This window comes from Bufo bufo, chromosome 4, assembly GCF_905171765.1.
Source record: "Bufo bufo chromosome 4, aBufBuf1.1, whole genome shotgun sequence".
NCBI classification, from domain to species: Eukaryota; Metazoa; Chordata; class Amphibia; order Anura; family Bufonidae; genus Bufo; species Bufo bufo.
The window spans coordinates 349502836-349530649 of NC_053392.1; the positions used below are offsets into that span (position 1 = coordinate 349502836).

The following is a 27814-nucleotide window of genomic DNA, read 5'->3' on the forward strand; positions in this document are numbered from 1 at the left end:
GTCCAATCGGACATCACCACATGGAGGATGTCTCCCTGTCTATGGCAGAGACCGGAACAGAGGTTAAAAAAAAAAAACTCCTCCCACCAGTGTTTTTCAAATTGCTACATGAGGATGGATGAGTAATTTCATTCAATAACCATAACAGACTTTTCTCACTAAAATTGGGAAGTAAGGGTGCTGTCATTGTTTAACTCCTGGAAAATCAATTACTGGTAGAAATAATTCCCACTTTCCTGGATGTCCTCGGACAGTACCACATGGAGTTATACCAGATAAATGGCTGAATTAGGATGGGACTACAGCTTTAAGAACTTTACAGACAAATCCCTAATCTTGATTATTTGCAATGTGTTGAATTTCGACCAAGTGGCAGCTTTGCATATCTGAACTACAGACGTTTCCACTCCTTTTGCCCATGATGCTGCAACTGCTCTAGTAGAGTATTCTCAAACACTGGACATGGGATCTCCTGTAGATGTTTCAGATGGCTATCTTTAGCCATCTGGCCAATTTTGTTTTTGTAGCTTTCTTGTTTTATCCTGCAAATCTGTACAAATGGGGTTGAAGTCTTCAGAAGCTTCCAGGTAAGCAAATATTGAACTTCTAACATCCAAAGTATGAAAATTCCTTACTCATTATTTATTAATTTTTCTCTTTGGTTCTGCACAAAAGGATGGTAATATTTCCTGGTTCTGATGAAAAGGCATGACCGCTTTGGAAAGAAACGCTGGATCCATTTTAAAGATCATCTTATTGTCAAACACTCAGATATGGTTCTTTTAATAGAAATGACTTGAATTTCTCCTTTTCTATGGGCTGATGTAATTGCCACCAGAAATGCTGTTTTGAATGACAAGTTTTTATAGATACTTCTACCAGTTGCCTTGATAAATCTAACCCATCTATGCTCTGCAAGGTTTAAGAAACAACTCAACATTGCATTCTGTATCTTTAAGGTATTGGGTCTGAGACCTTTTTCAAATCCCTCCTGGAGGAAATCTAAGTTTTCTGCTAACTTTGGAGATGAGTGATCTGCTTTCCTAGTTACCGAGGAACAATTATTTAATTTTTTTGTAAGTTGCAGATGTTGCTGACTTATCCACTTTTCTGCTTTATGGAGAGTGGAGCATGGTTGCCAACCAGAATTGATCTTTTCTGGACAACTTATCCCAAAATTGCAGACAGCCAACAGTTTTTACAGACAAATTTTGAAAACTATAATTAATGGTAAACATTATAAATACATGTCTATAGCTCAATATACTGATAAGTCATTACCAGCATTTTACTATGAGCTATGAAATGATTATCACCAAAATCTAGTCAACTACCACCATCCTCCAAAAAATGCTGACGTGGTTTTGTTTTTGTTTTTTTTGTTTGTTTTTTGGAGACAGGAAAAAGTGGCCTATTTTACGGACTGGCAACCCTGGAGTGGAGGTTTTAATCTCCATTTCAGGATCCATGCTGTCAACTTTAATTTCGTGACTTATGGATTCCAAATTGGACCTTAGATCAGGAGGTCCAGCCTTAGGCCTAGTTCACACGAACTTATGGCTTTTATATTTTTTTTGTGGTCCATTTTTCACAGATCCGTTTTGTTTCCTTTCCGTTTTTCCGTATGCAACATACAGTATACAGTAATTACATAGAAAAAATTGGGCTGGCCATACATTTTCAATAGATGGTTCAGCAAAAACGGAACGGATACGGAAGCATTTCCGTATGTGTTCCTTTTTTTGCGGACCTATTGACTTGAATGGAGCCACGGAACGTGATTTGCGGGCAATAATAGGACATGTTCTTTCTTTCAACAGAACGGAAAAACTGAAATACTGAAACGGAATGCTTACGGAACACATTCCGTTTTTAATGCGGAACCATTGAAATGAATGGTTCCGTATACGGAACACAAAAAACAGCCCGTACACTCGCAAAAAAAACTATCGTGTGAACTAGGCCTTAGATGTAGATCTGTACTGGCTGTTCTAGAGACATGGATGTTAGGATTGGAAAGCAATTTTGTTTTGGCTAGAAGGGGGTTATCAAAATGACTTTGCCTGATCTCAACCAAATCTTCTTAAGCACTGGTGGTATTAAAATCATGGAAAGGCATATGCTAGTTCCTTCAAATCCTGACACAGCATCCACTGCTACTGGATGGTCTCGGATTTAGAGAAAATGCTGTTATCTGAGTGTTATTCATTGTGGCAAAAATCTGTGGCTGACCCAATCTGTCAATTGGGTCCTAGAATTCCATTCAACCTGAATCTACTAGATGTGTGCTCAAGAAGTCTGTTTTGATTGTCTGATCCTTTTCAGATGAATTGCTGATATGGAAAGAACTTGCCTTTCCACCCAGGAGAATATTTGATGGTATTCTGGTTGAATTGAAAAATTGTTAATGAGTATCTTACACTTCAAAGATACATTATCACTCCCTGAGAAATCAGAGGTATTGTAGACTTGATGGATCCCCTCTTGAAACAACAATACTTTTATTCAGCTGTTTGGTTTATTATTGTCCTGTAATATTATTTTTTTGGCTTATTTTGTTAGGAATAGTCTAGAAAAATCTCTGAATTCTTGATCCTAGGGTACCAGTTTCACTGCTCCTAGTAACTTTCGGGTTTTTTCTACATCGTGTAGGAGATTCTCTTGAATTTGTACTACATTGTAACTGGTTAAGATGTAATCCTCGAGGGATGGACTGAAGCTATATTTTGTAGCTATCTTGTTTTTGAACAACCCACGGATCTTGAGTTATCGGATTCCAAGCGGAAATAATGTCTTCGCCCTAACAGGCCTGGTGTCATTGTTTTCATTTGGGTGTTATTAGGATTTAAGTACCCCCCCCCCCCCCCTTCCTTTTTCCTTCCATTTAGGGTATAACAATCTTCCGGGTTTTTCCTTTGTCTGCAGACTCTTGATTTTTCTGTTGATCTGGGTGTACTAAAAAGCTGCCTTTTTTTTTTTTTTTTTTTTTTTTCCAGAAGGTTTTAATCAGAAGTCCATTAGATTTTTCTTTTGAGCATGTCTTTAAGCTGGGAAGAATACTCACAGGGAATAGATGGTGGTTTTTTGTCACTGGAATATCTATTTTTGGACTCCCACAATTTTGTCTTCACTGTGAAAGGTGAGGCAGCTTTTAAATTCTCTTAGGATAAATGTGCTTTCCATTTCCCATTCTTCCCAAATCTCACTTAAATTGGAATTAACTGGAAAGCTTTTTCACCCTCAATCCTGCAAATATTTAATCTTTAACTGATATTTCCTTCATCAAGGTAGTGGATAGTGGCACTTTTCCCTCGAATTCATTGTCTGTATAATGGTATTGAATGTCTTCTGAATCAGATTCCAGTTCCTCTAGGTCTTTGTCCTAGGGATGGCTGTGGTGGGGATTGAAGGCATGAGGACAAACTCCTCCTTGCCTTCCTCACATATAATTGTTCTAAGATCAGTAAGCGTGGGTTCTTTCATTACTTTACTGATGGCGTCCATACAGTTTTGTGTATGTATCTTGCAGTCTTTTACTACAAGTAACACATTTTAGGTTTCTTGAGGTCCACCTTTTTTTTTTATAGGTGCTATCTTTCTCCTCTTGAAAACGTGGACTATGCAAAATTATTGTTGACCCACAAAACATGGTGGGTCAGGGACGGGTACCAAACATGTCCCTGCACAGGAGGTTTTGGTGACTGCTCTTTGCAGCCATAGTTGGGCGTATCTGTGATAGAGGAACACCTTCCTGTTTTTCTATCTGTAAGTCAGCTTCAAACTAGAGCTAGAGATCTGGCTGCGTGCAGTGGAGATCTAGGAAGCCAAAGCCTCCAAATCAATGATTACATTTTAAAAGTTTGAAGGCAAGCTTGTATAAACAAGCAATGTATAATGTGATGGAAAAATGAATCCAGACAGCAAAAGAAATGTGGATAATACATTAGTAAGTTGCTTGTATTAACTTCCTCTACATAATAAATGCTATTTGCTGAAATGAGGCAAGCCTTTTAAGGCCTGGAAAGTTACAGCATGGGAGTATTGCTGGCAATCCATGGTACCATAGACTCTAACTTCTGTTGTCCATCTCTGAATATGTTTAGGCTGGATAGTTTTAGATCAGACCTCTCATTGGCCACGATTCCTTTCTTCTAAGAGGATAATCCCGGGTTATTTAGTTTGAGACTCTGCCTACAGGCAGATCCCTCCTGGTGAGGTCATGGGTTCTGGAAAATCAAATTACTGGTAAGTGTAATTATCATCTTCCTTCTGATGGGGTCAAGTTTTATCCTTTTAACACTCTTGTGGTAAATTGGCCTAAAAGGTAAGGCAGCTAATCAAAGGATCTCCTTGGGTGTTTTGAGATGTCTGTTGCCCTAGCTGACAAGTCAGCAGCTCAGATTCTTCTGATGGGGTCTAAAGAGCCGGTCACCGTGAAGTGCAGTATGCTATAGAGCAGGAGTTGATCAGATTGGTATAGAATTTTCTGGGAAAATCAATACTTAAAACTTGTACATTTAAATCCCTTTTTTTTTTTTTCCGTGACTTCAGTTGCGCATGGAGGGCATATCCGTAACTGGTATCTACGTGCACTTATACAAGCAAGTCCATAAATCACTGGTATGAAGGTCCACTTGGACAACTGATCTTAGACAGAGCAGAGATTTGAACATGTAAACTGTTTTGCCGAATCTTTTTCCATAACTATATATCAATCTGTTCAGCTCCTGCTGATCTAGAACATGCTACCTATAGATTCTCTTTAAAGAGGCTATATGGGAATTAATATTGATGACTTATCGTATCGGCAGAGGTCTGACACTTGGAACTCGCAGTCCTCCATGAGCACTGCTGCATTTTCCTAGGCCAGTGACGTCACCTTGCATCGGTTACATTGCCTAGTTGCAACTCTGCCCCAGTCAAGTGATGAGGGCTGAGCTGCAATACCAAACACAGCTGATATTATGTGCTGTGCTTGGTAAGCACCCAGGAGGCTGCTGTGCTCATCAGAGCTCAGATGAGCGCCGCCACTTCCCAAAACTGCTCATTGGTGGTGCTGGGACTTGGACCCCCACTGATATATTATTGACCTATCCTGTCGATGGGTCATCAATATTTCCATTTCATCCACTATGACGGCTACAGATGAGATTGACCCCTTGACCTCTGTAGGGGCAAGAAATAGAGTTTAAGAAGCCCCCATCCACTCTCACCCTCAGTGTTTTCCTGTACCTATGGGGCACTGCAGAGAGGACTCCTTAGGGAATTGCAGAGTTGTTGTTTTTTTTTTTTGTTTGTTTCCTTCTCTGCCACTTGTTTTACATGGGTAAAAGATTGGCTTACCAATCTCCTCCTCAGCCCTCCTGCAGCTTATGCCAAAGCTGGGCTGGGAGGTTAGTGTGAATCTCGTCCCTGACATCGAGGGGCCGTGTTTTTTTTTTTTTTTTGTTCCCCCCCCCCCCACTGCTGTATGGTCTTCCTTCCCGGCGGTTGTGGAAGCAGACCAGCCGGAGCAGGATGCCACATGGGGGCGTTGCCCAGAATACCGCTGTGATCTCTGCTAGATCCAGAAGGGGGCAGAGCTTGGCAAGGGAAGCGGTTCATCCCGCTGGGAAAGCGGAGATGTCAGATGCTGCACTTCAATCTAAACATCGCGGCAGCTCCCAGACAGTGTCTCACCTGTCTTCAGCAATGATGTCTGCTCCCTGGAACCTACCTTTGGCAACTCCATCCGTGAGTCTCCCTATGGGAAACCTGCATTATTCCTCTGTTTTTATTTACTTGAGTTAGTACATGGCTGATTCTGGATTGCTCTTTTACCAGGATCTAGGCCATATAGGGGTAAAGGAAAGACTGGTCACTGGAGTTACCAGAAGGGGGCAAAAGAGGGTTCCTCCTCGACCCCCCCCCCCCCCCACCCCCAAAACAAACGGTGAAAAGCAATGATGCCAGGATAGGGGGTAGGTTAAAAGATTTCTTAACCCAGTGGGAAGCCATAACATCAAACCCTTGGGTTCTAGAAATTAAAAAAATGGATACAAGATAGTTTACCTCTACCCCACCCAAAAAGTTCCAGATAACGTCACACGATCCCAATACCCTTTCAAAAATCTGGCAGGGTATACTAGAATTAAAAACATCAGGAGTAATAAAGCAGGTCCCTATGTCAGAGGAAAAACGGTTTCTACTCGAGACTTTTCTTAGTACTAAAACCGGATGGCTCCTCCAGAACCATCATAAATCCAAAAGACCTAAACAAATCTATAGTGTACAAAAAAAAATTCTAAATGGAATCCATCTCCTCCATTGTTCCTATAATGAAAAAGGGGACTTGCATGACGTCCGTGGATCTCAAGGATGCATACTATCACGTTCCTATTAATCAAAATTCACAAAAATTATCTTTGGTTTGCATTAAAAAGCTCAGATCACCTAATACATTTTCAATTCTGCGCCCTCCCCTTTGGCATTTAATCCGCACCAAGGGTCTTCACAAAACTGGTAGTGGAGATGTTGCCCTCCCTCAGTAAAGGACTAGTAATTATTCCATACCTATACTATTTCCTTCTACTGGTAAATTCGGAAGCAGAAACAGCCACGCAAACCTTCCTACAGAAAATGTCCAACTTGGGTTGGCTGAAAAGAACCAGGAATACAAATTGTAACACATGCAAGTGCAACAGGATGGGGACCAACGGTGGCCTCCAACCTGGCAAGGGAAGTGGCAGAAGAAATAAAGAATGGGTCATTAAATTACAAAGAATTAAAGAGGACCGTTCACCGATCCTGACATTGTGAACTAAGTATCATGACCTATACAGCGGCGCCCAGGGATCTCACTGCACTTACTATTATCCCTGGGCGCCGCTCCGTTCTCCCGTTATGTCCACCGGTATGTTCGGGGACTTGGTTATAGTAGGCGGAGTCTGCCCTTGTTCTGCGGGCATCTCCTTCTCCTAGGCTTTAGCGCTGGCCAATCGCAGAGCTCACAGCCTGGGAGAAAAAAAACTTAGGCTGTGAGCACTGCGATTGGCCAGCGCTACAGCCTAGGAGAAGGAGACGCCCAGCAGAACAAGGGCAGACTCCGCCTACTATAACCAAGTCCCCTAAGGCTCCGCCTACTATAACCAAGTCCCCGAACATACCGGAGGACATAACGGGAGAACGGAGCGGCGCCCAGGGATAATAGTAAGTGCAGGGAGATCCCTGGGCGCCGCTGTATATGTCATACTTAGTTCACAATGTCAGGATCGGTGAAAGGTCCTCTTTAAGGGCGGTCTGGGAATTAAATCAGTTTATTAAACAAAAAACACCTAAAAATATTCTCGGATAATACAACAGCAGTTGCTTACCTGAAGCATCAAGGAGGCATAAGGTCCCAAAAATTAAGATCCCTAACAGAAAAAATATTCTCTTGGGCAAAAAAAGAAATACAAAGGTCAACCGGTTTTGCTTCCTGAACCCCAGGGAAAATCCATGGGTGGTAGACTCCTCAGTAAAATGGAACTGGAATCTTGCATATGCGTTCCCTCCATGGGCATTAATCCCCAGGGTTCTACAAAAAATCCTCACAGACCCAGTGACAGTAATACTAATTACCCCCTATTGGCCCAAGAGAACTTGGTTCTCCATCCTGAAGAACTTATCTCTGGAAGATCCATGGCAGATACCTTTTCAGAAGGATATTCTCTCAAGGGGCCAATCCTACATCAGAACCCAGGTTTTTTTCAAACTATCTGCCTGGATCCTGAAATAAAAATCCTAAGGAGTAAGGGTCTTTCAGATAGTTATCAATACCTTAAAAGCCAGCAGGAAAAAAAAGTTACGGCCGCCATTTATCTAAAAATCTGGAAAAAGTACTGTTCATGGCTGGGAAAAGTCTCTCCCAATATATCATTTCCTTCCATACAAAAGATCTTGGAATTTTTACAAAGAGGCCTAGTACTTTGAAGGTGCAAATATAACCCTGGGGGCTTTCTACGATACTAACCCAGTGAGCCATAGATGGATTAGAAGATTTATTAAAGCTGCTTCTAGACTTGGACCTTCCCTAAAACATAACATTCCGCTATGGGACTTGAATCTAGTGTCTAACTCTAGCGTTTCTGAGACAAGTAGTAAATCTGGCCTGTAAAAAACCCTTTTAGGCGTGATATCAGAAGGGGAAGAAGGAAGAAAATCCCAAAACAGGAAGTTTGGTCGGAAGAGGAAACAAGTCTCTTGGAGGCGCTAGAGACAGAGATTGACCCGGCTGTGCTACATTTGAGTGTGGTAAACCTGACTAATCTTGAATTGACACCGGACTGCATCTCAGTCCTGGACAGGACTGGGATTTAGCCTAGTGGAACAATTTGATCCAGTCATGTTTGAGATCGATATGTTTAGATCTGTTCGCAAATTGAATTTGCATGGGTTATTCTGTGCCAACCCTAAAGGGGTAGAGCATACTAGAAAGGAGGGAGAAATCCCCACCACGATAGGTCCTTTTTGGGGTTCAGCCTCTTGGCTAATTTTAGTGAGGACGAGGTGTCTTGCATTTAGTTTTTGGCACATGGTCTGGAATCTAGTGAGGGGGGGCTGTCAATCTAGACAGTGTTGGTACAGGACTTTACAGGAGGTGTGAGGTCCACATTTTGTCCTCCCTTGCCCGCTGGTAGTAGTTTGGAGATATTCCATCAAGAGATGTTAAGATATGAGGGCAATCCTCTATCCCATGCAGCCTCCTAATTTGACGGGAGGGGAATTAAGCCCTAAAATGGCTTAGAGGCTGTCATGATATTGTGAAGCCAGCGGACAAGGAGGGCAATATGGTTCTCATGACTAGGGATTTCTATGTCTGGGAAGCTAGGAGACAATTGGAGGATGGTAATGTCTATGAGAAACGTAATAAGGATCCTACTCATAAGATATGTGAATTTGTTACAGGGTATGTTGCGCAGATATGTGGAATTGAATGTCCTCTCTAGGAGGAGAGGCGAGGGGCTGCTCCCAGTGTCCCCCCCTCTAAACCGTTTTGGTACTTTTTACCCAAAATCCACAAGAGCCTGGACTGCCCACCAGGGCATTCTATTGTGACTGGTATTGGTTCTGCCACTGCTCCCCTCTTTGAATACTTGGACTGGCTCCTCTGACCACTTCTCAAGGATATCCCCTCATATCTCAAGGACACAAATGACTTCCTCCTGTCTCTGAAATCTCTTCATTGGCAGGAGGGGCATCATTTAGTTTATTTAGATGTAGAGAGCCTCTATACTTGTATTCCACAGGAGGGGTATTTGGCGGTAAGAGATCCTTGGGATATACTGTTCATTGAAGAAGCCCTTCAGTTTGTGCTAGGTAACAATGTGTGTTCAGATTTGGGGAGCAGTGGTATAAACAAAAACATGAAACGGCGATGGACCCCTGTAGCATGCACTTTCGCCAATCTTTTTGGCGAGGTTTGAAGATAAATTATATCTATTCCTTGGTTAATCCGCATCTGCGCTATATACAACTGTTCTTGCGCTATATTGATGATATATTCCATCATATGGTCAGGCACAGAATCCCAATTCAGTGAGTTTTTTTCTCAATGTAAAGTTGCAAGAAAAAGTATGTGAACCCTTTTGGAATGATATGGATTTCTGCACAAATTGGTCATAAAATGTGATCTGATCCTCTAAGTCACAACAATAGACAAGCAGTCTGCTTAAACTAATAACACACAGAATTAAATGTTGCCATGTTTTTATTGAACACACCATGTGAACATTCACAGTGCAGGTGGAAAAAGTATGTGAACCCCTAGACTAATGACCTCTCCAAGAGCTAATTGGAGTGAGGTGTCAGCCAACTGGAGTCCAATCAATGAGATGAGATTGGAGGTGTTGGTTACAGCTGCCCTGCCCTATAAAAAAAAAAAAAAACACACACCAGTTCTGGGATTGCTTTTCACAAGAAGCATTGCCTGATGTTAATGATGCCTCACACAAGAGCTCTCAGAAGACCTACGATTTAAGAACTGTTGACTTACATAAAGCTGGAAAGGGTTATAAAAGTATCTCCAAAAGCCTTGCTGTTCATTAGTCCATGGTAAGACAAATTGCCTATAAATGGAGAATGTTCAGCACTGCTGCTACTCTCCCTAGGAGTGGCCGTCCTGTAAAGATGACTGAAAGAGCACAGCGCAGACTGCTCAATGAGGTGAAGAAGAATCCTAGAGTGTCAGCTAAAGACTTACAGAAGTCTCTGGCATATGCTAACATCCCTGTTAGCGAATCTACAATACGTAAAACACTAAAGAATGGATTTCATGGGAGGATACCACAGAGGAAGCCACTGCTGTCCAAAAAAATTGCTGCACGTTTACAGTTTGCACAAGAGCACCTGGATGTTCCACAGCAGTATTGGCAAAATATTCTGTGGACAGATGAAACCAAAGTTGAGTTTGGAAGAAACACTCAACACTGTGTGGAGAGAGGCAAAGCACACCAACATCAAAACCTCATCCCAACTGTGAAGTATGGTGGTGGGGACATCATGGTTTGGGGCTGCTTTGCTGCATCAGGGCCTGGACAGACTGCTATCATCGAAGGAAAAATGAATTCCCAAGTTTATCAAGACATTTTGCAGGAGAACTTGGGGCCATCTGTCCACCAGCTGAAGCTCAACAGAAGATGGGTGTTGCAACAGGACAACGACCCAAAGCATAGAAGTAAATCAACAGAATGGCTTAAACAGAAGAAAATACGCCTTCTGAAGTGGCCCAGTCAGAGTCCTGACCTCAACCCGATTGAGATGCTGTGGCATGACCTCAAGAAAGCGATTCACACCAGACATCCCAAGAATATTGCTGAACTGAAACAGTTCTGTAAAGAGGAATGGTCAAGAATTACTCCTGACCGTTGTGCACGTCTGATCTGCAACTACAGGAAACGTTTGGTTGAAGTTATTGCTGCCAAAGGAGGTTCAACCAGTTATTAAATCCAAGGGTTCACATACTTTTTCCACCTGCACTGTGAATGTTTACATGGTGTGTTCAATAAAAATATGGTAACATTTTAATTCTGTGTGTGTGTGTGATTTAGTTTAAGCAGACTGTGATTGTCTATTGTCCCTTAGATGAAGATCAGATAACATTTTATGACCAATTTGTGCAGAAATCCATATCATTCCAAAGGGTTCACATACTTTTTCTTGCAACTGTATATAACGATATGAACATGAGATTTACTTTTAAATTTGGGGGCCTTACATTGGAGTTTCTTGATGTACTGGTTACAGTGGAAGACAATCAATTGGTCACCAGAGGGTACAGAAAACCCATGGCGACAAATTCGCTGTTACACTATGATGGCTTTCCCCCCCCCCCCCCAAAATGTTAAGTCAGCAGTACCCTAAGGCCAATATATGGCCGGGAGGAGGATTTATGTTCTCATTCAAATATAGCCCTATGGCGGACACAATTTGTAGGACCATATACCATAATTGAGATATACTGAGTGGTGATGAATCCCTAGGAGATTTGACACAGAATAAACCTATAGTTACTTTTAGGCGCAGCCATACCTTGAAAGATAGGTTGGTAAGAAGTAGGTATTCGGAAAGAAAGCCAGACGTATGGTTGAAAGAATATGTACCTAGAGGCAATCCCAAATGTGGAAACTGTTCATTTTGTAAGCATAATCTTCAGCATGGGGTAGTATGTTTTGGTAGTCTACAGCATAGTTAATCACCTTTATTACTTGTCAGAGTAGGGTCTTTGTGTACCTGATGTGCCCCTGTGGCCACTTCTATATTGGCAAAACTATTAGACAGTTATTCAAAAGAATAAGGTAGCACTTTAATTCCGTGGGGTCTAGTAAAGGATGCCCACGGTTAAACATGTCAGACGCATGGAGGCGACCCCAGGGTTTTAATATTCTCAGGGTTGGAAATAGTACCCTTTTCACCAACAGGGGGTGATACACACTCTATTACGTAAGGAAGCTAGTTGGATTATCAGAGCTAATGCTATGGGTCCATTGGGTCTTAATGACTTAAGTGTCATTTTATAGGCTTAGTTGTATTGCGGCACTTTTCTGGTTAGATTTCTGTACTGTATTTTATATATTGTCATCGCGACTTGTGTGCATGTCTGTGTTTGGCAGTGCTGATGCATAAATGTGACGTACTGACGTCACTACGCTAGGAGGCCTGAGGAAGCGTGCTCTCACGCGAAACGGCTGTCGCCTCATGGTGCCTGTTTGGTGTCCTGCACCCTGATTACCTGCCTGAGTGTCCATACCTATGTGCATAAATAAAGTAATACTTGGACTTTAAATGGTGAGTGCCGTCTCTTCTCTTGTATTCAATGTCCATTTGATTCTATTGAGACTGGGCACCACAGAAGTCTTTGAGTACAGTTGTCACAGCTGCGGAGTGTTTCTCTGGGAGCCGTGGAGGATGGTGGAAGCAGTGCCCTCCTATCGGTTTATCTCTTTGTGGACTTAAATCTAGTCCTTAATGGGTTGACAAATTCTTAATTTGCCCCGGTAACAGATATTTCCTTAAAACATCTCTTTTTAAGACAGCCTTTTTAATAGCAATTACATCCACTAGACATATAGGAGAAATCCAGGCCTGGTCATGTAAAGAACCATATCTATCAGTTTTTCCGGATCGAATTGTATTAAGACTAGATCCAGGTTTCCTTCCGAAGGTAGTTTAAAATTTCGTTAGGGACCAGGAAATCATTTTACCTTCCTTCTGCAGTGAACCAAAGGATCCCATGGAAGAAAAATTGCATCTTCTGGATGTAAAGGAGACAATTATTCAGTACCTTAAAGCTGCAGAACCTTTTAGGAAGGATAATCTGTTAATTCAATTTGCGGGAAAAAATAAAGCGAAAAAGCTTTCCAAGGCATCCATAGGGCGTTGGATAAAAACTATTGCTTACTGTTATTCCCTATTGGGTCAGACATATCCTACAGGAATTAAGGCCCATTCTACTAGGGCTATGGCCTCCTCTTGGGCAGAAAAAGCTTGGGGAATCTCAATCAGATATGCAGGGCTGCAACTTGGTCTAACATTAATACTTTCATTACACTATTGCCTGAACTTTTCTGCTTCAGCGGATTTGGCCTTTGGCCAAATAGTGTTGCAAGCAGTCCCCGCCCCCACGGTAATTCTGTTTCTTTGAATCCACCATGATTATGGATGAGATTGACCCCTTGACCTCTGTAGGGGCAGGAAATACAGAGTTTAAGAAGCCCCCACTCACTCTCACCCTCAGTGTTTACCAGATACCAAAGTGGGTATATATACACATACTTTAAAAAAAATAAAAAAAAAATAAGTGTGTGTGTATATGTATGTGTGTGTGTGTGTGTGTGTGTGTGTATATATATATATATATATATATATATTAGTCCTGATCAAAAGTTTAAGAACACTTGAAAAATGGCAAATCCTATTTAGCATGGCTGGATCTTAACAAGGTTCCAAGTAGAGCTTCAACATGTAACAAGAAATGGGAGTGAGACGAAACCTTTTTTGAGCATTCAATTCAATGAAAACGAATAAACTGAAACGGGCTGTTTTTCAGCTGATCAAAAGTTTAGGACCACACCTCCAACCCCCCCCAAAAAAAAAACTGAAATCCAACTTCCAAACATGTAATGAGTAGCTCCGCCGTTATTGTTTATCACTTCCAAAATTATTTTCGGCATGCTTGATGCAAGCGTTTCCATGAGGTGAGTGGGAACATTTCTCCAAGTGGTGAAGACTGCCATCTACTGTCTGGAACTGTTGTCCATTTTTGTAAACTTCCCTTGCCATCCGTCCCCAAAGGTTCTCAATTGGATTTAGATCAGGAAAACACACAGGATGGGCCAAAAGTGGTGTTCTCCTGGAAGAAGTCCCTTGTCCTGCGGGCATTGTGTACTGTAGTGTTGTCCTGTTGAAAAACCCAGTCGTTACCACACAGACGAGGGCCCTCAGTCATGAGGAATGCTCTCTGCAACATCTGGACATAGCCAGCGGCCGTTTGACGCCCCTGCACTTCCTGAAGCTCCATTGTTCCACTGAAGGAAAAAGCACCCCAGACCATTATGGCGCCCCCTCCACTGTGGCGCATAGAAAACATCTCAGGTGGGATCTGCTTGTCATGCCAGTAACATTGGAAACCATCAAGGTTACATTTATTTTTTTTCTCCTCAGAATAAAACTTTTCTTCCACCTTTTTGAATGTCCCATGTTTGGTGCGCTCTTGCAAAATCCAAACTAGCAGTTCTGTGGCGTTCAAGGAGACGAGGTCTTTGAAGACGTTTTTTGTTTTTGAAGCCCTTCAGTCTCAGATGTCGTCTGGTTATGGGGCTGCAGTCAGCACTAGTAAGGGCCTTAATTTGGGTTGAGGATCGTCCAGTGTCTTGACGGACAGTCAATTGGATCCTCCGGCTCAGTGCTGATGGGTCTTCCACTTGACTTTTTTGTTCCATATGCCCTCGATCATTTAAGAATTTAAGAAATTCCAAATGACTGTCTTACTGCACCCCACCTCAGCAGCGATGGCGTGCTGTGAGACCCTGCTTATGCAGTTCAACAACCAGACCACGTTCAAAAGGAGTTTTTTTTTTTTGTTTTTGCCATCACAACGTGTGACTACCTGACAGAAAATGACAATGAATCCACATCTTTGCACAGATTTGGCCTTTTTAAAGGCATGTGGTCCTAAACTTTTGATCAGCTGAAAAACAGCCTGTTTCAGTTTTATTCGTTTTCATTAAATTGAATGCTCAAATGTTTTATCACTCCCATTTCTTGTTGCATGTTGAAGCTCTACTTGGAACCTTGTTAAGATGCAGCCATGCTAAATTATTTTTTTTGCAATTTTTCAAGTGGTCTTAAACTTTTGATCAGGACTGTTTATATGTATAATAATCTCTATCCAGGAAATCCACGGCACTTCCTTCAGTAAAAACTGTTGAAAAAGGTACCAGTGTGCGAACCGAAACATTGTATTTCTGGTTTTTACTGCAGGTAAGTTCCATCTGCTGTGATGGATGTCATGGAAAAACCCTGGGCCAGTGACCAGGAATTGTTGAGCAGAATGATTAATCCAGCATTCACAATGAAAGTTGAAAACGATTGAGCTAACATATATAGGACTGCTGCTTGGCCTTCACACACCCTACTTTTCTTTTACTGTGTAAATTAGTCTTGGATATTTCCTCAGTAGGTAGATCTTACAAACACTGGTTCCTCCCTAGGGCTTCATTCTATTTTACGCTCTGGCATGATCATGGATAAAGGGAAAACCTATTACATTTACCTGTAATGATTTTTCAAGATCCCTCTTACTTCTACCCTATGGCTTGATATTTATGCAATTTCTGTCTTCAAATAGTTTTTATTTTATTTTTTTTAAGATTCTTACAGCACCTGTTGGAATCCATTTAAGGAGGAAGTGGGTGCCCCATTTTAATTGCTTTAGGTCATCTTGTCCAGCTGAAAGGGGCGCATTTCTCTGGTCATGGAATCTGGAAAATGAAATTACTGTGAAGTGTAACTATCTTTTTAAAAAAAAAAAATATTTATATATATTTTTTTAATTAGGTCATGAAGATTTGGAGCGGCATTATTGCGAATACAGCACAAACCGTTTCCAGTGGCTATTTTCCTATTGGCTCTTTGGCCTTTCTAAGTCATGTGGTAAACAGCTGCAGAGAATTTACCTGTGGTGGCAAAGGTTTGATAAGAGGATAGTATCTCGTTGGGGTTCTACTGACTCTGATGTCAAGTATCTTGCATCTCTTCATTACATAACCGATGACTTCTGGAATGGAAAGCTGGCCAATGGAGATGAACATTTAGGTGAAGACACAATATCCATTGTATACAGCTTTATAATGAAATGTTGATTAGACTGTAGTTTCTGTAATGACTTAAAGGGGTTGTCTGCTTTTTATAGCCGTCCCATAGAAGTGAATGGGGACGCCATACACCTGCTCACCACTGCAATTGATACAGCAAGCAGGTAAACAGAGCAACCATCCGGTTTCCGTTATGCTGGAGTCCTCTCCTGCATAACGAAAACCAGACTGATCCATTATGCAGGCCACAGACTTCTATTACGGAATGCCTCTAAAGGCATTCTGTTATGCATTCCGTAATGGTCTGTGGTAACTGAATCCATAACGCAATTCAGCATATACCCCAACCTGGACTTCAACCTATGAAGTTCGCTCATCCCTAATGAATCCTTATGCTGTGAACTGTTGGAGGAGCAGTGTCCAGCCTGGGAAGTACAGCTGTTACACAGAGCATGTTTCCTGGACTTGTGTGAAATTCGCCTTGGAGATGAATTCTTGCTTAGAAGGTTTGAATACTATGAAAGGCCTTTGCCGGTAGTATGCATCCTTCAAAGACTTGGCTGGACTTTTTGTGTATAAGATGGCAATTACCTGTAATTTTGTTTAGGTATTCAATCGGTGGAGAACTACTTTTCGATGTGCAGGTCTCTCTTGGCTTGGATTCTTGGCCGGAAATGGGGAAGATTTAAACAAAAGAAGGTACAGCTGTATTCGTGTGTGTGTTTTTGTTTTTTTTGTTTTTAACTTTCAAGTATGGGGATTTTCTCTAATGGCAATTTAGAGAGGACCCATTATCTCTCCTGACGTCTGTGTAACTGCTTGAGTTACTAATATAATTCTGGAGAACCTGTGGTGTGTGTTTTTTTTTTTTTTTTTTTTTTTTTTTTTATTCCCACTAGAAGATTATGAATTAATTGCAAGCAGTCTGCAATAAGGTCCATCTGACACAATGCTGCCAGTGGTAGACTGTGCAGGGACACCCCCCCCCCCCCCCCCCCCCCAGCTTTTAACACCCAGATAATTATTCCAGACTAAAAATGGGACCAGTCCCTAAAGGGGTTGTCCAGGTTCAGAGTGGAACCCAGACATATCCCTGTTTTTACCCAGGCAGCCACCCATGCTCTGGTGCTCTCCTTTGCCCTGTGCTGAATCTCACAGGGTAAAGGCATTTTTAGGAGATCAGTGAAGTAGCAGGCTCTCCATAAGGGCTGCTAGATGGAGGCTTCCGCCCAACAGTAAGCCCTTTACCGGCACTAATGGACAGGCTTAAGCTCTGGCCTAGCCTGTAAAATGGCTAGGGCAACGTTAAAGCCCGCCTATCAGAGCCGGTGACTTCACCGGAAGCCTCTGCCTTGCAGTGAAAGAATGTGTAAACAAAAAAGCCCTATAAAACACTGGGCAAGGGAAAGCATTGGAGCATGAAATGTTCTCATGCTCATGTCAGGGGGGCTGCCTGGGTGAAAATGAGGATATGTCCGGGTTCAACTCTGAACCCAGATAACCCTTTCAATGGGTTCTTCGGGAATTAAGAAAATTGCTTATTCCCAAATATCTTATAATGGCTTGTTTTGTCTAGGGAGCAATCATTAGGAGAAATAAAATTACCGCCGTCCTATTAGTGCACACAAAACCTGTCCTAATCGAAGAGCTGGGCAAGTTACTTCACAACACTGAGCTAAAGGGTTGCCTCTGCTCTGCTTGTCAGGGATTATGATCCTGAATATAGCTGACTAGATCTTCAGCTGAATCTCTCCAGTTTATGAGGCGACTACAGAGGCTGGTCAGGCTATGGTAATGGAGACTGCATATAAGTGCTGCCACTCATTGGCCTCATCCCCACCCTCATTTCTGTACTTGTCTCCTCCATTCCTACAGAGATTCAGCTGACTATCTTATCAGCTGTATTCTGTATCATGATCCCTGACAAGTAGAGCAGAGGACGATGAGGCAGCTCTTTAACTCAGTGTTGTGAAGTAACTTGTCCTGCTGTGTAATAGGACATGTTTTGTGTGTACAAATGGGACAGAAGCCATTTTATTTCTCATAATTGCTACCTAGACAAAACAAACCATTATAACTAATGACTTTGTGAACATATTTATAATAAAGTACTTTCAGTAAATTTTGTTGTCTTAATTCAGAGACCCCCTTTAAGGGATTTGTCTTAATCTGGTACCCTCATAATGTACGTGCCCCCATGGGCAGCCCAGTGGTTAGCACTGTTGCCTTGCAGTGCTGAGGTCCTGGTTTGAATCTGACCAATGACAACATTTGCATTTGGTTTGTATGTTCTCCCCGTGTTTGCGTGGGTTTCCTCCGGCTTCTCTGGTTTTCTCCCACACTCCAAAGATATGCTGATAGGGAACTTGGATTGTGAGCCCCATTGGGGACAGCTTGATGTCTGTAAAGAGCTACAGAATCTGTCAGCCCTATAAGGGAGCAAACTAAATAAATGGAAATATCTGCTAAACTTGTGTTCAAGGTCTACAAAGATGCACTAGAAGGAGTGTACCGTATGCTGAAACATGAGCTACAAGTTTCCATGGTTAATCATGATAAGTTTTGGATAGCTGCTAAAGTCCAGATGTCCAGAATCTGCAGCCTAGAGAAAATTGCTGGCAACTATGTGAACTGGAAGATAATTGATGTACTGCCGTGTTACAGGTACAACAAGGGTCCAGCTAATCTCATAACCTACACTTGACATGCTGATCTTTAGGGGACTGGCAGCCAGGGGTGGACTGGGAAATTTTAAGTGGCCCTAGAAAAAATTAAGTGGGTCCAAACTGAAAGAAGGCAGGGACAACAGTAGTAGGTGGGGCCAGCAATAACATGGTGCAGAACAAAATACCACTACACTGCAGCACATAATATTGCAGCTTATGCCACATTAACATTAATGCTGAGAGCATAAGATCTTGATATACCTGGCTGGCCATGAGGAGGTCTTGGCAACTCCCTGGGCATCTGCCCATTGGGAAATTTCCCTGTAGTGTACATGGCATTTCTACCCCTGCTTGCAGCCATAGGTGTTATGGCCTTGGTTCTATGATGGAACGTGTAACTATGGATTTGCATTGATGGGTATTGCAGAGATGGTCTTCCAACATATAGTGGCCTTTTTGATCAAACTAATATTGCTGTCTACATATAATCACTATGGGATGATTACTCTTATCATGCTTTAGACAGATGCATCATTTTGCTGAGATGACTTCAAGGCACAGAGGCAGGTCAGCCAGTATCCTCCTTCCCCACAGACTCACCTTCTGGATGTCTCTGTAGAAGCTCCCATCAGTTATTTTTGAGTGACTGGCTTCCTACAGCTGTGTCATGGCTCAAAAAGCCCTAGTCTGAGCAAGAGCCAGTCAGCTGGATACTGACAAAGATTCCAGGGCAGGTCACTGAGGCACAAGCTAGGTAGCGACTAGTGGTAGTAGGCAACTACTGGAAGTTTAGGCAGGTTTTCTAGATTTGCGGCTAGGAGTTGGGTAATAATTAAATGGAGCTGTATAGTGGCCTCTAGAATTAATTTTAATGGTTGGCCCTAGGTGCCTTGGTTGTAAGGCTTTGGGTTGAATGCTCATTTGTTAGAGGACCTTTCATGGGTCCAAAGAATATGAACTTAGTAGCAGACTACATAGAGTGGCGCCCAGAGATCTAAGTGCACTTACTATTATTCCTGGGTGCCGCTCCGTTTGCCCGCTGTGGCCCCTGGTAATTTCTCAGCATTCGGTCCAAGGAGGAGACGCCAGTGTCTCTCCTTCTCCCTGACAGCAGCGCTGTTCAGGAGAGTGTTGACAAGAGCCCATGTCCAGGATCCGTCTGTGTGCGGTGGCTCCTGATACACTAACTCCAGCCTCAGTCCACAATACTTTTGAATGGCCTTTTACGGACAATCCTCTCCCAGGCTGTGGTCATCCCTGCTGCTTGTGCACCTTTTTCTTCCACACAACTGTCTAATAATACGCTTTGATACAGCACTTTGGGAACATCCAACTGTTTTTGCAATTGCCTTTTGAGGCTTTCCTTCCTTATGGAGGGTGTTGATGGTTTTCTGCACGACTGTCAGGTCAGCAGTCTTTCCCATGTTTGTGATTCCTACTGAACTAGACTGAGACCATTGAAAGGCTCAGGAACACTTTGCAGGTGTTATGGGTTAATTAGCTGACTAGAGTGACACTGAGCCTAGAATATTGAACCTTTTTTACAATATTCTAATTTTCTAAAATTGGGGATTTCATAAGCTGTAAGCCATAATCGTCCAAATTATAACAATAAAAGCTTGAGATATCTCACTTGCATGTAATGAGTCTCTCTCATATTAGTCTCGCCTTTTAGGTTACATTACTGAAATGAACTTTTGCACAGTATTCAAATTTTTCAAGTTTCACCTGTAGAAATGCTGTTCTGACCTCTGACCATTTGACTCTCCCTTTTCTAAACCTCTTTTACAACATCTACTAACATGATTGTGCCTACAATTTCTCCAAAAACAATACGCAGAATTAGGTTGTACAATGTCTAAAGAACTAATTTATCACCCAGCATGTGCCACCGAGATCTTTAGACTGGGACTCTGTTTATGCTGCCTACAGGATAAGTAATTCTGCCCCTTTGGTCCTCTAGGATGTTTATGTCCTCTGGAGATTCCTTCTATCTAGAGCAAATCAAAGGCTTCCTGTTTAGAAAGCAACTAATAAACAACTGGATCCTTCAAGAGGAGAACTTCTGGGTGAGCAGTCTTCTCCCAGAGTGCCTTTTCCAGCTGCTGGAATATGACACCAAAATCTATGAAGGTAACTTGGTATAACTATCCTTCTGACCAAGCAGAATGTGTTTTTTTTTTTTTTTTTTTTTTTTTTTTTTTTTTTTTAGCTAGCTATTCAAATAGCAATATATGTAATATAACACAGTAATACAGCATGAATCACTGCACTGAGCATAAAAGCCTATTTACATACCTGTATCTTTTAACCCTTCTGGACTCTGCAATATTAAGTTTTTGAGGTTACCTTTTATTCTGTGGGTCAGTGACTATGATCGCAAATTTTTTATCCTTTTTATATTTTTTTTTTTATTTTTTTCTAGACTATCTGTAGCCTTTAAAGCCATATTGGATGTGTGAATTTTTTAAAAATTTTGGCACTTTTTTTATTACACTTTTTGGAAGGTAAAGCAATGAGAAACAGTGAATTGGCTTTTTTTTTTTTTTTTACCAGATTCACAATGTGGGATACACTACTTTATTATGGGAGGATATTTGAAAAAAAAAAAAAAAATATATATATATATATATATATATATATATATATATATATATTACAGACCAAAAGTTTGGACACCTTCTCATTCAAAGAGTTTTCTTTATTTTCATGACTATGAAGGCATCAAAACTATGAATTAACACATGTGGAATTATATACATAACAAACAAGTGTGAAACAACTGAAAATGTCATATTCTAGGTTCTTCAAAGTAGCCACCTTTTGCTTTGATTACTGCTTTGCACACTCTTGGCATTCTCTTGATGAGCTTCAAGAGGTAGTCCCCTGAAATGGTCTTCCAACAGTCTTGAAGGAGTTCCCAGAGATGCTTAGCACTTGTTGGCCCTTTTGCCTTCACTCTGCGGTCCAGCTCACCCCAAACCAATTCGATTGGGTTCAGGTCCGGTGACTGTGGAGGCCAGGTCATATGGCGCAGCACCCATCACTCTCCTTCATGGTCAAATAGCCCTTACTTTCAAAGTTTTCCCAATTTTTCGACTGACCTTCATTTCTTAAAGTAATGATGGCCAATCGTTTTTCTTTACTTGGCTGCTTTTTTCTTGCCATAATACAAATTCTAACAGTCTATTCAGTAGGACTATCAGCTGTGTATCCACCTGACTTCTCCTCAACGCCACTGATGGTCCCAACCCCATTTATAAGGCAAGAAATCTCACTTATTAAACCTGACAGGGTACACCCATGAAGTGAAAACCATTTCAGGGGACTACCTCTTGAAGCTCATCAAGAGAATGCCAAGAGTGTGCAAAGCAGTAATCAAAGCAAAAGGTGGCTACTTTGAAGAACCTAGAATATGACATATTTTCAGTTGTTTCACACTTGTTTGTTATGTATATAATTCCACATCTGTTAATTCATAGTTTTGATGCCTTCAGTGTGAATCTACAATTTTCATAGTCATGAAAATAAAGAAAACTCTTTGAATGAGAATGTGTCCAAACTTTTGGTCTGTACTGTGTGTGTATGTATGTGTGTGTGTGTATATATATATATATATATATATATATATATAATTTTTTTTTTTTTTTTTTTTACTTTTTTCACAATCGTTTCTCAATGTTAATTTATTACATTCTATGAGAGATTTTCTATGTGGCAGGAATATTGCTGTGGTAGGCCACAGATCTGAGGACCACAAACTGAACAGCTCCCTTGATCTTTGTGCAGGGAACCGTTCGGGCCCTAGAAGCACATTGCTCCTGGGCAAAGACCTCTGCTGCCATGGTTGCATTTGGGGTTTAGTCTATGATCTGCGATGCTGTGTAAAACAAAAGAAACCCGGGGTCTGTGGCACCTGTTCAGCATATGAGCAGGCACAATTCTTAAAGATTTAACTTCTGCTGCACACATACACTGCAGTTGTGATACATTTAAAACAAAAATTGTGCTGTTAGACTTCTACAACATTTGAGGTCAGTGACACCCCATAAACCCCATCTCAATATATTAAAGTATCATTGAAAAGTAAATTTATTGCAGTAATTAAATTCAAAGTTACTCATACACTATAGAATTTCATTACACACACTGATCTATTCCAAGAGTTTGTGGATTATGGTTTTCAGCTAATGAGAACCCAAAAGTTAGCATGTTAGAAAATGTGATTTATATAAAAGACAAATTAAAAATTTTTAATTCAGAAATATTTGCCTACTGAAACATATGTACAGTATATGTACTCAGTACTTGGTAGCTGCTCCTTTTGCATGAATTACTGCATCAATGCGCCATGGCATCAAGGCGATCAGCCTGTGGCACTGCTGAGATGTTATGGAATCCCTGTCTGCTTTCATAGCAGACTTCAGCTCGTCTGTTTGGTCTGGTGTCTCCTCCTTGACAATACCCCATAGCAAATGGCACATGCGTTTTGCTAAATTTGGCACACTTTTGAACTAACATTTGTGTAGCAATGCTACAGTAATAAGTTTGCAACTTTTTAAAGTCTGATAATCTGGAGTGAAACTAACATATATTTTACACCTTAAGGCCCCTTGCAGACTAATGTCCAGATTAGGTCTGGATGTGTTGCGAATGCATTAAGTGAAAAATGCACGATTTTGCAGGCAGTCATTCAGTTTTGCCTGTAATTGCGTTTTTCACACGGGTGCAATGCAATTTAATGCATTTTGCATGCACGTGATAAAAAACGGAATGTATACAAACATCTCTTAGCAACCATCCGTAAAAAATGCATCATTCACACTTGCTTGCTCACAGAATATAGAACATGCTTTGATTTTCACGCAACACACAAGTGATGCGTCAAAGCCAACAGGCCCATTGAAATAAATGGGTGCGGGCGCAATGTGTTCGCATCAAGCATTGCACCCGTGCAGAATACTCGCTCGTGTGAAAGGGGCCTAAGGACTTTGCTATTTTTCACCTTAAGGACCAGGCCGTTTTCTGGCATTTGACATGTGGTAACTTCTAAATGCTTTTACTTATCCAAACCATTCTGAGATTTTCTCGCGATGTTGGTGCAAAATTTTAGTTGATTATAATTCACCTTCATTAAAAATCCAAAATTTACTGAATATTTGGAAAAATTCACAATTTTTTAATTTCTCTGCTTTTTAAGGCAGATGGTGATCCATCATAAGAGTTATTACTTTTACATTTCCCATATGTCAACTTTCATGGTTGCATCATTTTTTAATTGTAATTTTATTTTTTAGGATCTTATAAGGCTTGGAATTTTAAGAATTTCCGAAACCCACATTTTAAGGACCACTTCAGTTATGAAGTCACATTGTGGGGGTTACATAGTGGAAACCACCCATAAATTACCCCATTATAACCCTTCAAGTTATTCAAAACTGATTTTACAAACTGTTAACCCTTAAAGGAAAAGAGATGAAATTTTTAAATTTCACTTTTTTGGCGATTTTCCATTTTAATTAATTTATTCCTGTAACACATCAAGGGTTAACAGCCAAAGAAACAATATTTATTACCATGATTCTGCAGTTTACAGAAACCCCACATGTGGTCGTAAACTGCTGTATGGGTACATGGCAGAGCGCAGAAGGAAAGGTGCACCATATGGATTTTGGAGGGCAGATTTGTCACGGCCTTTGGTGTGTGCCGTGACACGGTTGTCGTGCATGCTCTTGCCAGCGGCAACGTGTTGTGGTTGCAGCATGTAGGGGCCTTTCCTGTCTGGTGCCGGAGGGGTTAATTGCCTCCGGAAGGGGGTGTCAGGGTTCCCTGGAGGGGGAGCTAAGTCTGTATGCTGCTCTGCCTGGGGCAGCCATGCGTCTGTTTTGCATGGGGGTTTCCAGGCAGTAACTGATGTGCTTGTTTTTTTGTACTGTCCTGTATGGTGTGTGGGTATCAGTACATATGCTCGGGTTCCAGTCAGTGTTGCTGCAGCAAGTAAGTGTGTTGTATGGTGTGCTTACCTGCCGATCCAGTTACTGTATACAGTCTTCACTTTTTCCTTGCAGCTAGGCCGGTGGAGACTCCTGTTCATCCGAGACTTTTTTTTGTTTTTTAATCGCTTGGTATTACACCTTTTGTGATGTAAGGTGACAAAAAATCGCTTTTTTTTTTTTTTGTCCCACTATGGGACTGCAACATTTCAGGCTATGATCCCTGTTTAAATGCAGTACAATACATCTGTATCTATGTAATACACTGATAATTTGCCTATGAGACCCAGCCTTAGGGCTGGTCCTCATAGGCCTCTGTAGCTGCCAGGCCCCAAGGCTTTTGACAGGCTTGAAACTGCCATGGCAACCATTGGGTCACCACAGTGCAGGGACCCGATGGATCAGGAGAGGGAACACGAACCTCCCATATGCCGCGGTCATATTCATATGTGACATATCTATAGTAATTATCATGGATGCAGCAGGGGTCCGGCTGTCAGTAACAGCCAGGCGCCTGCCGCTAATCGCAGCACTGCACATGGGGCAGGGGAGGACAGACAGCAGGATGAGTGCTTGTCCTGGGGTGCAAAGTAGCGGCCGTTTAGGACAAGCATTCTTGTCCTGGGTACTTAAGCTGTTAACCACACTCCCTTCCATACCCACTTTTGAAAACTGGAGTGAGTAGTTGAAGAAAAGTGGCAAATCTTTCCCAAACAAGCCCTGAAGCATCACAAAAGCCCCATTTTGCAACTCTTTGAAGCCAGAATTCTAGAGTACAGAGCTTGATGTAAAAAATAAGAAAAGTAGACCTTTTACGTATCGCTGCGTCCATATAAACCGGCTCTATAAAAATATCACATGACCTAACCCCTCAGGGTGAACACTGTCAAGTAATAAAAAAAATTTACATCGCTAAAAGTGCAACACCAAGCGATCAAAAAGGTGTATGCCCCCCAAAATAGTACCAATCTAACAGTCACCTCATCCTGCAATGAGCCCCTACCTAAAACAATTGCCCAAAAAAATTAACTATGGCTCTCAAACTATGGAGACACAAACATAATTTTCTTTGTTTCAAAAATGCTTTTGTGTAAAACTTTAATAAATAGTATACATATTGCGTCCGTAATCCCCTGCTGTATAAAAAAATCTCATAACCTAACCCCTCAGATGAACACCATAAAGTGTCAAAGCCGTTTTTTGTCACCTTTCATCACCGTGTAATACCAAGCAATCAAAGTCATACACACTCCAAAATTGTACCAATAAAACCTGCATCTCATCCCACAAAAACTGACCCTACATAAGTCGCCCCCCAAAAAAACTATGGCTTTCAGAATATGGGGAAACTAAAAAATATTTTTCAAAAATGCTTTATTATGTAAAGCTGAAACAAAAAAAGTTGTAATTTGGTATTGTCGCGTTTGTAACAACCTGCTCTATAAAATACCACATGATCTAACCTGTTAGATGAACATTCTAAATAACAAAAAATAAAAATGGTGCCAAAACAGCTTTTTTTTTTTTTTTTTTTACCTTACCTCAGTGTAATATACAGCAATTAAAAATCATATGTACCCTAAAATAGTACTAACAAAACTGCCACCTTGTCCTGTAGTTTCCAAAATGAGGTCATTTTTCAAATGTGACATGGCCCTCCAAAAACCATATGGCATTCCTTTCCTTCTGTGCCCGTGCAGCAGTTTACAATCACAAATGGGGTGTTTCTGTAATCTACAGAATCGGGGTAATAAATATTGAGCTTTGGTTTCTATTATGTAAGCCTCACAAAGTGACTTCAGACCTGAACTGGTCCTTTAAAGTGGGTTTTTGAAATTTCAAAATTTGCTTCTAAACCCCCAAAAAATAAAATGGCATTCACAAAATGATCCAAACATGAAGTAGACATATGGGGAATGTAAAGTAATTATTTTTTTGAGGTATTACAGTCTATTATAAAAGTAGAGAAATTTGAAATTTGCTAAAAAAAAATCCACATTTTTGTAAATTTTGGTATTTATAAATAAAAAAAAACAACCTTTTTGACTCCATTTTACCACTGTCATAAAGTACAATATGTGACAAGAAAACTGTCTCAGAATGGCCTGGATAAGTAAGAGTTTTAAAGTTATTACCACATAAAGTGATACATTGTCAGATTTGCTAAAAATGGCCTGGTCCTGCTAGTAAAAACTAGCTTGGTCTTGAAGGGGTTAAAGGGTATTAAACAGTAACAGTCATTCCAGCATAGTGCAAACCCTTCTATATATGTTGATAAAGAAAAGGGGAAGGGAACATAGTAGATAATCAAAATGAATAGTATCAAAGTACTTGGTGCAATAAATGGCATGTAAAATCAGGGACTACATGAAAACATTATACAGACCAACGCATGTTTCGCAAGTCTCTTCCTCATCCTTTCATCGGGCACTATTATAGAATAATCTGTTCTGATCTTTCCTTTTGTAGAAAACAGTGGTCCTTCCCTAAGGAAGGTTTTCTATTCCTATGCTTCTGTGGTATTGTCTTGGGCGAAGAGAAAAATTATGTTTTGTAAGCCAATGAGGCAAGAAGAAAGGCTCTGCCTTTTTTATTCTGTAGATTGCGTGTCCTTGTACAGACCCTGGTGCTGTTGTGGGTGCCAGAAATTCAAATTACTGGTATGTCTCTCCAGAATGAATAAACATATCAAAGTGGAAGGTATTGTTGCATTCAGCTGAACTAGCTCTACAAGGAATTGTTTAACAGTGAATTTTAAAGGAGTCTAGAACTACAGTACAGTCATGGGTTGTGACTTGTAAAGAACCTTTCTATGTCAATGTTCTACATGTGGTCCTCAAGTGCTGCTCATTAACAAAGTGCTTTCTTTTCAGAGAACCTACATGGAGATACAGTGGGATCCCACTTAAGCAGATTAATCTGGCTCTATCTACATTCTGGTCAGCAGCTCTACATGGATGCCATAAAGGGTTTTGTTTATGAATGTGCTTATGCAAGCTATGCATCTCAGATCTATGAAAGTGTGAGCTTAGCAGCCTATGTGGGCATTTTAAGATTTTAGTTTTTTTATAATTTTTATGCATTGCACTTTCATTTTTTTATTTTTAAATCCCACTCTTGGTTATTTTAAAGTGAATATGTAAATACTGTACACTTTTCATACCAATTTAACCATTTTAGCTAATCAGGTTTTTAGATCAAAACTTGATATTTTAGGTAAGGTTACACTTTTAAAATGTGGAAATTTTGAGATTCCGTAGTACTTACTATCATTCTGCAACTTGGTGATAACTGTTGTAAAACTTTTAACTCTTATACATGGCTT

General features: G+C 41.0%; 1 protein-coding gene across 1 annotated transcript in view; it reads left to right on the forward strand.

The window, feature by feature from the left end:
* LOC120999211 overlaps nt 1-27550 on the forward strand; it is a 58575-nt gene extending 31025 nt beyond the window's left edge. The window contains exons 5-9 of the mRNA XM_040430084.1: nt 15583-15831; nt 16438-16529; nt 18313-18494; nt 20460-20629; nt 27363-27550. Of these exons, the coding sequence (XP_040286018.1) occupies nt 15583-15831; nt 16438-16529; nt 18313-18494; nt 20460-20629; nt 27363-27550 (881 nt within the window). The remainder of the gene's footprint in view (nt 1-15582; nt 15832-16437; nt 16530-18312; nt 18495-20459; nt 20630-27362) is intronic.
* The last annotated feature ends 264 nt before the right edge of the window (nt 27551-27814 follow it).